Genomic DNA, 12,383 nt, shown 5'->3' on the forward strand with positions numbered 1-12,383 from the left:
CATTTAAAGATATAAAATTGAGTGTTTTTCTTAGTGAGCATGTTATGTACGTACATGGCCACATGGACTATAATGTAATAGAACATTGGACTGTTAGCTAGGCCACCCAAGGAAGAAGGTTCCCTCTCCTGGTCAATGTTGCCACTGCCTTGCGCTTTAGAGACCTGTACCTAAACATTCATAAAGCTGCTTTGTAACGAGTGCTATATAAATAAGGTTGACTTGGCTAATCTGCAGGTTTTATACAGCATTTTTTTTTACATTACATGGGGGTCAGACATTTTAGACATGACTCTAATGCAGTATTCTCTACATTTAACCTCAAGTAAAAATGTGCTAAATATAACACAAGTACACACACACACACACACACACACACACACACTGCAGCATAAACACAAATAAATGAGAAGCACCTTTAAAAAAACATTTTTAATGTGTCAAGGCAAAATTTACAGCAGTTATATTTTTTTCATTTTAACAATCACACAAACAGTGAATGGTTACTAATACTAAATGTAAATGAAAAAAAGCATAACAGGCTACATTGTTTCATATGATTAATATTTTTCTCTGAATGCTTGTTTTTAAAGCCCTAATCAGCAGTTACCTTAATACTAGTGTACCTTTTCCACTTTGGATAAAAGTGTCAGCTAAATGTTGTAAACAAAACAGCCTTTTAAACATAACAAATCAGCATTTTGCTGTTACTCACCGTTCAAAGATACAAAGTGACTTACAATTCTGACTGAACACAACTTGAGTAATTGAGGGTTAAGGGTCTTGCTCAGGGGCCCAACAGTGGCACTTGAACCAGCATTCTTTCAATTACAAGTAAAGTACCTCAACCACTGAGCTACAACTGCCTTAGTTAAAAGGTTGTTTTGTTATAGTTAAAAATCTGTTTTGTTATAGCTAATAGGCTGTTTTGTTATAGTTAAAATATTGTTTTGTTTTAGTTAAAAACCTGTTTTGTTATAGTTAACCCATTTTGTTATAGTTAAAATACTTGCTTGTTATGGTTAAAAGGCTGTTTTGTTATAGTTAAATGCTTTGTCTCACTAAGATGAAATCACAGTTTCAGTTCATAGCTCTGTTCATGAGATTCATCAACCATCACTAACCACCTCATTGTTCATTGAAACACATTATGAATGAAACATGTATAATTAGGATAAAACCTACACAGAAAGAAACAAAACAATGTAAGCACCATTGCATGAAAGACATCATACATCGTACTGTATACCAGCATATTACAAATTCTGTATTGTGCTCACGTTTATTAAATGGCACAATGAGGCGTATTAGATGGGGCTTCTCTGAGGACAGTGAGCTCTGAGGAGTAGCTACTGATGGACACCAAGCTCCTTAAACGGGGGCTCCTCTAAAAGACTGTAGCTTCATCATGACAGGATCCTGAGATGAGCAATACATTATCCAGCCCAATCTCTCCAGTGACCAACTTTCCACGCAGTCCCTCAAAGATAATCTGATGGAATACAATTTAAAGGGTTCCGTTCAGTTTTGAACACAGAGGTGATTCAGTGATAAATTACAGTGACAACATCTGTCAGGGATATTAATAAAATGCCAAGAGCAGTAGTTGAGGCCCAGTGATGCTGAGGGTGCGTGTGGGAGTTAATTGGTTAAATCATATGTTCTCCACTGTAATTGTTTCTCAAAGACTCCTGACATATAGCATACTGCATTTTCAATTCAATCGAACTGTCAGATAAGCAAGAATGTTGCGGGGACTCAAGGTGGTCTCATGCAGACATCTAGAGTCGGAGAGAATACTGATGAGTAAATGAGTCACTAGTGTTTCCTCACCATTTGCGGAGGTGTGTCAGTCCAGGTAATGGTGACACTTTCCGTGTGCCAGGCCTCACTGTGGGTGTGTCTCCGCTCCCACACAGCAGAGCCGCTAGTGTCCTGCAGCACACGCAGTGCTCTCGTCTGGCGGCCTGTGAAGCGGTAGCTGAACTTCAGACAGAAGGGTGCGTACTGCATATGGTCAGGGAGGAGGAGTATCAGCCGGGCCATTTCCCTCCGGATCCCCACGGGCCCACTGAGGCCCATGTAGTACTGCAGTCCTGAAAGTGCAAACACAGTTGCAGCCTCAGAAAGACAGAATGCAAGCTAATCGGTCGCATGAAAAAGCATAACGCATAACAGAAGCTAGAACTCCCCATTATGTGCTTACTAAATAATTACAATAACATCGTCTATGGTTACTATTTCTTTGAGCCAGTAAAAATGATCCATGTATAATTATGTTTCTAAAAAAACAGGCTGTTGTCATGTAAACTCCAAATGGTCACCAAGTACCATTCTCATAGTAATGCACAGTCCAGTCCAGGTCATCCTCCTTGTCTTGAACCCACTCACAGACTCCCGAGTCAAAGTTGCAGTCCATCAGGTGTCCTGCTCAAGTACACGTATATGAATACCAGCTCCAGGTGTACAATGAATAAAGAGTGAAGTGGCACTCAAAAAGATCAAAGTAGGTTTGTCATACTCTGCTGCAGAGAAGCTGCATGGATTTCCCTAAACTCCTCTGCTGGACTGTAGATTGACTCATCTGTAAAACAAATAACACTTAGGTATATAGTAGAAAAATACAACTTAAATGCAGCTTTATAAAGAAGCTCAGAACGAGTGTTGTGTAACTAATGCACCAAGGAAATACCCTTGATGGTTTGCAAATATCTCCCTATAAAGCACACAGCCATGAGCTTTCTGACAGCGAGTGGCTACATGCCCATGTGTCAGTCATTTCTTTCCGTTTACTGGTGGGACACCTGACACTTGAACACGCCTGTTGGCACACACAACCAGGTGTAGTGAAAGCTCTGGCAGAAACCTATGTTAGTGGAAAATGTGCAGACTGATGACAGGGTATTTCCTCAGTCTCAGGTCGATCTCCCCAACAGCTGTTCTGGAGGACGCTAATAAAAGACTGCTGTCTCGCTCTGGCAGGCAGAGGCAGGGGGTGTGGAGGTCATGCCTTGGGGTGATTGTTTGCCTTCCTAGTGGAATTCCCCCCACAGCTGATGGATGTCTCAGGCCTGTCTCCTCTTGCTCTTGGAGACAAACCTCAGCTCTGAGACAAAAGCCCTGGACTGTTACAAGCTCAGTGAGACATGAAGCACCTCTCTGGCATGAACTTAGTGACTTCAGCTCAAGCCAAAGTGACATTAACAAGGGTCGTTTAAGCTTTGCAATGCAGGCTTTGAGCATCTGGCACCAAAAGGTGTTTGTATTATTAATTTCCCTAAGGTGCTAGGAACATCCTCCAAAGTCCAAACTAGTCCTGTTGCTCTTATTTGCTGCTAATACACATTCATTTGTTTGGCACCGCAACAGGACTGAATAGGTTTTGTCCCTTTTGACAGGAAGACTGATAGTTCTAACCACCCTTTGGCTTTCATGTGTCTCTCTTTCTAAAGCATCTTTTATGGGCTTGACCCCATGCATGAGACTTTTCTCTCATCCCCAAAGCTGAACCTTGCTTTTACTTTTTGGCAACAACAGTTTAGAGGTTCTTTTAATGAGAATGGAATATTTTTCCCATTTCTCACACAGGCAAAAAGTTGCAATCACAAGTCTAAGGACAGTAAATTCCTAAGATCACCCCCCCCCCCCAAAAAAAGGGGGTCATTGGTATATTGAGTGACTCAGAAAGGGGACTGTTAAAATGTTTCTCCCAGCAGATGTTAAATTTTTCTCCAGGGCCTCAGGAATCTCCTGTACTGACATTAGCTCCTTAAAAATCTCCTTTAATTCATAGCTGGCTGTGAAGGTGTTTGTTTGACACTGTAGATCAGATATCTGAGGTGACCTTTTACAGGGAAACAGCAATGTGGAATATCACCTTTCACTCGAACATCTGACCAGCCCTGAAGTGCCTCAGATAGCACGGACATGAGGAGCAGGTCTTCTGTTTCTTTGTTTATGACTCCAAAGGTACTAGACTGCTATATAGAGTTGAGATTTTAGAGCACTCTTATAACTGTGGCAGGGGAGATTTTGTTTCCCTCCTCGAGCTATTTCTTCTCACCTCATAGTCTCCTAAACTATATTTTATGCCACACTACTAAGCTTGGAAATGGTATCTACTGAATAAATATCTTAGACTGTTAATAGACTTCCTCCAAGCCTGGCTATACATTTTGTGCTAAGTAAAGCACGGGATTTGTGCTGATGTCAGTCACTCATGAAAACAATCTGATGCTCTTTGCTGAGAATGTGCAGATATCTGTATGCTGCACCATGATTTAGAAAACATGTCTGTGAAAGTGTCAAACTTCAGGGAAAAGACAATGTGCTATGCTAAGGTTTATGGTGCTATTCGATTATATTCAATTATGAATTATGAATTATGAATGCTATATAAAAATTCTATATAATTTTTGTAGAACTGGGATATAAATGATATTGAAAAAAGCATGCAAATTGTTTTGAAGATACTATTATGACTTTTTATCCTTTTCACCAGACCTTCTCACAGATCTGAGTATTGAAAAGACATAAGCAATGAGTAATATTTATGACTCATGAGGCCTGACACTTGTCCTTTGATGCCAGATTCCCAATACTCCATGCTGGACCATAGAGAAGGTCCAGGTATCAAGGTCTGGCATGTGGATGATTTCTTAATGTTTCAAAGTAAAATTCAATCCCCTAAATTCCTACTTTTGAATTATATCTAAAAATATATATTTTGCAATTACAAAAAAGAATGGCAAAACTACACCTACTTTCCATCCTGCAGTGTTTTATATTTGTGACATTGATTGGACTACTTGTGTTTGGTCAGAATGCTCACTCACAGAACACGTCTCCTCTGGGGTTCAGCTCCTCACCCTCCACTTGATTCTCTCCACCTCCACCATCTCTTTTCTCTTCTCCAAATTCCTCCTCATCCTCCACTGGGAACGCTGGTGTTCCTTCTACTGGGAGTCCAACATAGACCTCACCATCATAGTCAAAGGGCTGCAGGCGGAACCTGGGTGACTCAGTCACTTTAGGCTCCGGGATGGTGTTGTCCAGCTTGCCACCAAGGATTCGTGGCCTAGATGGTGGATCTGGGATTGCTACAGGGTGAGACAGAGAAATTATGGCCCTCAAGATCCTCTGGTATTCCCACTGAGAATTTCAGAATTCCAATGCTGAATTCCAATTCAGAATGTCAATGCTGTTATATTTTAATAGTAAAATCATGAGCATCAGGTTTATTCCAAAGACACCATGTAATGTCTCACATTGCTTTGATATATTTTCAACAGCATTTTTTTAAATGATCAAAATAAACTACTTCCCATGCATTCTACATTAATCCCCTTTTTCTCTTCTAAGTTTTTAATCCATGTTGCTGGTCCTCCTGCTATGCCACTAAACCATGAATCAGTTTTCACACACTAACAGCACACAATTACTAACACCTAACAGCTGTATGATCCCATCACACCTTGGACTTCATAGAGAGCACATGTGTGCTCACTGAGCATGCCTCAAATAACTGTAGAACTTCTGAGTTAGCGTTGTTCAGTCAAGGAAAGGTCAGGCGAAATGTTAGTGTTCCATCCAAGCAGGAGTATACCTAATTACACTTGTTTAATCAGTTCAGAGTTTTCAGATGTATGCTAGCTTGGTTGGAATAACCTACAGCCAGACCTGCTTTTTGCAATTGCACAAACCAGCTACTAAGCACACAGTATATTTTTCCTCTGCAATCCATGCAAAATCCTTGGCAACAAAGCCCCACACCTGGCAATCCCACACCAAACAAAGAGACTGACGGAGCCAATCCCTTGAAATACTTTTAAATTCTTCAAAATGCTTGCTAAACATCAGTGTATGGCATAGTGCATAGAAACTATTGTTTTAACTGCCAGTGCAATCTTAATTGTAACAGTGTTTTTGAACAAGCCTCTACCCTGGAGAAGCAGTCTTTCTTTCCTGGCCTTATTGAGTAAAGTAAGAGTGCTGGGTAGATATATCATGGATTGATTCAGAGGAATGCTTAGAACCTGATCTGGTCTCCATATCATTGGTAGATCCGGATTTTAAATCTTGAGGTTATGCATACACATTGATTCTTCAGAAATGGTGCAATGAACTTTCATGCAAGCTTAACAAGTCAGCATGAAAGGGAATGTTCTGTATATCCACAGAGCACTTGTGTTTCAGTATGTAAGAAAGCAGTTGATTCATGCTCTCATAGAAAAGAAAATAATCTTTGAATGAAACACGTATGTGAATGCACGGTGAAAAGCCTGATCTATCATACAAAGCAATGGAAAGGGTAATACCTGCCTAAATTTACCTCTAATGGTTGATATGAGATCAGTTTTGCTTTCTGCCTTTTCCCTAGTTCTATAAGTTAGGTCAGAACAGACCTGGTATTGCAGGATACTTTTCTCAGACTGTTCTCAGACCAGACCACAAGATCAATGTTGACAGCGAGCAGTTGGGACCCAGACCCATATCAGGCAGATCTGAGATCAGCATGCGGTCAGACTTATATTTCTGTGCCATCTCACCATTAAGAAACTCATCTGCACTGCCTTTATCCCCATCCCAGGAGCTGCGATAAAATGGTTTTACTAGAAAAACACAAAAAAGCAATCTTTATTCACACACAGCCCCCTGGCTTTCAAATCTTTTTCAAAACAACTGGCTATCCCTGGAGAAGTGGACCTCATGCTGCAACTCCTTCTGGCAGAGAGCATGGCTGTGGCTTTCCTTTGGTGCTTCCATTACTGGGTTGGGTACAAAAGCAGATATTTACACAGGTGGGATTCCAATCGTGGGCCTTACCCTTCCTAACGTTGGGATGGATTTGAGGCTCCGAAAAACAGGATGCAGCTTTTGGCAGCCCTTATGCTCTCCACATCTCTTTATGAAATATACTTCTCCTTACAGTGAAGTGTGTCAGACGTACTACTAAGAGTCGACTCACAGCTAAGAAACTCAGACAGGGCATCTTTACTGTATCTCATGCAGTATAACAGTGATTAGTCTCTTCATATTTCTAGATTAGGGTTTGCTGGCAAGAGTTCTTACCTGAACAGTCAAACCCACTGCCACGGAAACCTTGCTTGCATTTGCACTTGTAGGATCCTTGTGTGTTTATACATTCTGCATGATGGCTACATTTATGAGTGCCGGTTATACATTCATTAATATCTGAAAGTTAAGCAAAATGTGCAGGTGGGAAAACAGCTTATGGGACTTACACTTATTTTCTTTAACAGAAGGCTTGCAGCAGACGAGTGTTCTTACCCACACAATCGTATTTGCCATCGATGTACTTCAGGTCATAACCCCCCTGGCATTTGCAGTAGTAGCTCCCAAATGTATTGACACACTGCCGGTTGTATGGGCATTGGTTCTTCCCGGTCACACATTCATCAATGTCTAACAACAGAAACAAAAATATTTTAAAATTTGCTCTGACATTTTTTTTTTTTTGTAGTATTTATTATTATTGGCTGTTCAGTAGATTTTGGATTCCTTTGGTGATACACTGAGGTTTCTGTCAAGGAACATTTCAAAGTCAAGGAACATGGTGTATTTTGAAAACACACTGTGTGGATCCACACTGTAATTATCATAATTACAGCTTATTGGTTTGTCTTGAGATGAGATGATCTTTGTTCAATAGTAGTACTGGCAGAAACATTCAGACAATAGCTGATTGACTGTAGCATGTATAGCTGAACAATGAATGTGTTCAAGAAACTGGTGTGTGGTGAGAAAGCCAAGTCCCAAGGGCCTGAGGTGTATTAATGAGTTGTCATGGTAACCAATGAGATAAGGGGTTTGGGAGTGTCGTCTTGGTAACCAAGCGGACTGCACTCACCCACACATGTCTTGCCGTCCTGACCGAGCTGGAGGCCAGCGGAGGGGCAGAGGCAGCGAGTTTCCCTCTGGACCTCCTCACAGCCGTACTGACAGTGGGCCAGCGCACATATCCTTGAGTCTGCAGCACACAGCACAGAAGTCCTGGCCTATTCTCAGTGATATTCTCCAGTGAGAAGTTATTTAATAGGTGGACTTCTCTTCTGGGATTTAAAATTTGAATCAGAGAATTTCAAGAAACAAGAAATCTTGTTGTACAAAACATTATTGTACAACTATTGATACTACTGTGATTTCCTCTAGGCAAACGGACACTTTTGTACAGCAAATGAAATTGGAAGACCATTGAGATCTACCCTCTGAGGATCTTCTTATGTGTTGTTCCTGTTAGGAGATAAGGGCAGGTTAACAGGGCACTCACTCGCACAAGAGCCATCAGAAGTGAGCGTGTATCCGTTCAGGCAGTAGCACATGTAGCTGCCGAACGTGTTCATACAGCGATGCTCACAGGGCCGCGGCTTCAGTCCACACTCGTTCAGATCTGGAGCCAAAGAGAGAGAGAGAGAGAGAGAGAGAGAGAGAGAGAGAGAGAGAGAGAGAGAGAGAGAGAGAGAGAGAGAGAGAGAGACAGAGAGACAGAGAGAGAGAGAGAGAGAAAGAAATTTTGATACAGCCGGGCACAGCAAGAACATAAGGGAGTCAAAAAATGTGTCCTATGAGAACACTAGGACCAAAATGGGAGGAAAGGCATGACTAACCCTTCTGACCCACCTTGGCTACATGTCTTCCCACTGTAGCCCGGAAAGCATTTGCACTTGTTTGGGCCGATGCACTCTCCATGCTTGCAGCCTAATTCACACTGGGCTGGGAACATGTTCACAGGGAGAAGGAGCAGGGAAGAGAGACACATATATTAGTAAAGGAAAGGGCTTGAAGGAAGCGGGAGTGTGGAAGCTGGAGCTGGAAGGTGAAGCTAGTTCACAAACAGAGCGAAAGCTCACATTTGTAAACGCCCAAGCCAATTTCATCCTGGCCCAGAGGTCATTTGTCCTTCATAGTTTTCTATATTTTGAAAGTACATAGCCACAGAAAGTGTTTAAAAAGAGTTTGTTGACAGAACAATTTCCAGTTCTTTAAATATAATCTGGAATATGGGACATACGTGTGAAAAATGCCACATTTTGTATTTAACATAGAAAACCAAATGTCTGAAAAGACTGTAGGTGTACTAAGAGCTAGATATCTTTAAGACAATCTAGTTTGGAATATTTACAAACCAAGAACAATTCTTTTACCTTCACAATGTCCTTTGCTGTTTTTCTTCCAGCCGTAGCAACACTCCAGCTTGCTGCCATAGCGACAAACACCTGGTTGGTTCCCAACAGAGATCTGTCTCCTTTGCCTTCCAGGGTCATAGTGGGAGACAGGCCACGTCATTAACACACATCAGTTCTCACAAACACACTACACAACCTTAGCTGCTTTCCAGCTTCCAAAGAACCGAAACACTTATAAAGAAATTCCACGTTTACCTGACACTTTTATCCAAAGCAACTTACAGTTATGACTGAGTACAATTTGAGCAATTGAGGGTTAAGGGCCTTGTTCAGGGGCCCAACAGTGGCAACTTGGCAGTGGTGGGGCTTGACCCAGCAACCTTCTTAGTACAAGTCAAGTACCTTAACCAATGAGCTACCACTGCTATACACCAGTACTATACCTCAGAGTTACATTCAGTACCATACCCCAGAGCTACATTCAGTGCTATACTCCAGAGATAGTCAGTACTACACCCCAGAGCTACATTCAGTGCTATACTCCAGAGATAGTCAGTACTACACCCCAGAGCTACATTCTTTACTATACCCCAGAGCTATATTCAGTGCTATACTCCAGAGCTCCAGTCAGTACTATACCCAAGAGTTACATTCAGTGGTTTAGATATTTTCAGCAAGCTTCTCTGTTGGGTTCCCAAAAGCAGATCAGGCTGCAGACAGATGGAGGAATCTGAGAGATGATTGAAATAAACCAGAATAGTGCACACAGGAGCCACATGAGAACCACCTCTCAGCTAACAGGTGGAACACTGGTTATTAACAGCTACCAGGCTTCATTTAACCACCCAGGCATTCATAACCTTCACCCAGCAATACAATCGTAAATGAATGAGCACTGCATGTTATTAAAAAAGCCCTTCCTATGTATTATGTTCTATGTAAACACTAAAGATACATGTTAGCTTTATTCACATTAGACAAGCTTCAGACATCACTGTTTGGCTAATGAAATCCACACTGTTCATAAGGTGAGACATGAGACTTTAAATGAATTCTGTACGAGCACGTAACAGAGCTCTAAGATCAGTGTGGCAATATGAAACCTTCCTTAGAGAGGTATGGCGGATAGCACTGCTGTTCTGCCTGGAATGTAATGTTAAGACAACTGTTGTTAACCACTTTGACATTGTGGAGGAATCCACCTACTGAAGTTTAAATTACTCCACTGAATAGTAAATGTGCAAAGTTACGTTATGAGGAAGTAATAAAGGTCTCCTCAAATCAGTAAAAACAGTTTGTCTTCTTTAGTATAACATTGGTCTGTGACAATAGCATTGAGAACTGATCTCAGAACAGGTCACTTACCTGTAGTCTGCTCTTCCAAAACAAATGTATAGCAGGAAAGACAGTGAGCTTATCCATGTGACAGGTTTCATGTTTGAGAATGACCTCTGTTCAGATTTCCTTGTTTCTCTCTCTGCTGTTTACTTCTGGTCTGACTGTGGTATTTTTTGTGTAAAAATCAGTCAGAGTGTGGAGAAAGCCTGGCTCGGGTAGCCTGAGCGCTGGCTTGCATCTACCCTTGTGCTTCCTCTTCTGCTCGCACCTCTCACCCAACCCCCGCTCTGTCCTGCTCACTGTCCCATATGTAAGTGTCTCACTTTACTGAGCTAAAGTTCCAGAGAATGGCTGCCAGTGTGTTGAGTATTTGGGTATTAGAGGCTGGCAGAAAGGGAGTCATAGATGTCCTCTTTTAAAAATTCCATGCTAAAATCCATGATTGATGGACTTAAGTCTTACCAGCTCTAGGGAGTAAAAGTACCCTTTTGCGATCACCTTAGGTGCTCTCCACTTAAACATGTGACAGGTAGAATTTTTAAGGAAAGGATTATGTGTCACGATGATGTGCTAGTTATCTTTTAACTGTATACTGGTGTCCTGTTACATGCCACTCTTACGCTTACGTCTGACATTGTCCTTGGTTGTAACTAGCTGAGTGATTTAAGGAGAAAAACCTAAGGCTTGTCATTACCACAGGACAAGTTCTTTGAAGTCTTGCTCCAGATTAGGTTCAGTGTTGCCACCAGTGCACATGTCAGGTTCAGAAAAAAAAAACAACTTACTCAACAACAAAAGGGTTTGAAGGTTTTGAAAAGTTTTCTGTTAAGACTAACATCTGTTCAGCCATGGTCAGTCCTTGGAATCATGGTCAGCTCCCATAATATTCCCATTACTCTGCAATCACGGTCACCTCCCATAATATTCCCATCACTCTGGAATCACGCTGGAATGTAAATCATTTCATTGCATTTTTCATTTTTTCCATGGTGTTGAAATCCTTATTTTAATAATTAGCAATCAGAATTATTGCGGTTATCGACTGTTGGCCTGTCATTCATTTATTTCCACAGTCTTTAGAGTACATTTATAACTTTCTAAAAATGGCAAACAATAATGTTGAAAAACAATGAAAAGCTTGAAGGATTCCTCACATTTGTAGAGGTTTAAAACAATGGGCTGTATATTTTACTACTATTCAGAACAACCTTGCTAAGCTTTACTGGCATGATAAGTCACACTAAGTTGACATCAGTTTTCTTCCTATGAAAGGGACACCACAGACATGGAATAAGCAGCCCATTCTGGTCCGAACATCTAACAGAACTGTTTTGCCAAGCATAGGCCAAGCAGGGACAGTGAACCATGCCACACCACCAGCCTGTGGGGCTGCTCCTCCACACCACCACACCACCAGCCTGTGGGGCTGCTCCACGAGACCACCAGCCTGTGGTGCTGCTCCACCACACCACCAGCCTGTGGGGCTGCTCCACCACACCACCACACCACCAGCCTGTGGTGCCACACCACCACACCACCAGCCTGTGGGGCTGCTCCAGCACAACACCAGCCTGTGGGGCTGCTCCACCACACCACCAGCCTGTGGTGTCACACCACCACACCACCACTCTGTGGTGTCACATCTAATGAACATCTAATGGAAGTTCTCCCTTCTGTAAAGTAAAACTTCTTTGTTTTTAACTTTCATTGAAATCCCAGATAATTCTTGGTATGACAGATTTCCTCCCTTTTCTCAGTATCCAGATAAACCTTTTTTCTATTTCCTCGTTTGTTTGAGGGGACAGCCTATCCTGTGCAACCTCTGGAGTGAGGTGAGGCCAGCGTATCAGGGCACCTTTTTTCTAAGCACTTTGATCACCTCAGCAGCCGTTCTCCATG

The 12,383-nt window shown here is 41.8% G+C and overlaps 1 protein-coding gene across 3 annotated transcripts; it reads right to left on the minus strand.

The window, feature by feature from the left end:
• Window positions 1-444: 444 nt before the first annotated feature.
• egfl6 (EGF-like-domain, multiple 6) lies at window positions 445-10,763 on the minus strand. Of its 3 annotated transcripts, XM_027028226.2 has the most exons (13): window positions 10,512-10,763; window positions 9,165-9,271; window positions 8,641-8,733; window positions 8,291-8,410; window positions 7,871-7,990; window positions 7,291-7,425; window positions 7,072-7,194; window positions 6,549-6,611; window positions 4,836-5,099; window positions 2,522-2,584; window positions 2,332-2,427; window positions 1,834-2,096; window positions 445-1,492 (listed from the first exon to the last, which is right to left on the minus strand). In XM_027028226.2, the coding sequence occupies exons 1-13, from the start codon at window positions 10,580-10,582 to the stop codon at window positions 1,388-1,390; spliced, it is 1,623 nt and encodes a 540-aa protein (XP_026884027.2). In that variant the 5' UTR covers window positions 10,583-10,763; the 3' UTR covers window positions 445-1,387. The 3 variants fall into 3 exon arrangements, with proteins under 3 accessions (XP_026884027.2, XP_026884028.2, XP_026884029.2); XM_027028227.2 differs by lacking the exon at window positions 6,549-6,611; XM_027028228.2 differs by lacking the exon at window positions 10,512-10,763 and having other exon boundaries at window positions 8,628-8,733; window positions 9,165-9,254.
• Between the last annotated feature and the right edge of the window lie 1,620 nt (window positions 10,764-12,383).

This window comes from Electrophorus electricus, chromosome 25, assembly GCF_013358815.1.
Source record: "Electrophorus electricus isolate fEleEle1 chromosome 25, fEleEle1.pri, whole genome shotgun sequence".
NCBI lineage: Eukaryota > Metazoa > Chordata > Actinopteri > Gymnotiformes > Gymnotidae > Electrophorus > Electrophorus electricus.

Coding starts and splice junctions, on each gene's coding strand:
- egfl6 (XM_027028226.2), bottom strand. CDS start 10,582: ATGAAACCTGTCACATGGATAAGCTCACTGTCTTTCCTGCTATACATT. Junction 9,272..10,511: donor TTTGGAAGAGCAGACTACAG/GTAAGTGACCTG, acceptor TGACCCTGGAAG/GCAAAGGAGACAGATCTCTG. Junction 2,097..2,331: donor TGTGCATTACTATGAGAATG/GTACTTGGTGAC, acceptor TTGCACTTTCAG/GACTGCAGTACTACATGGGC.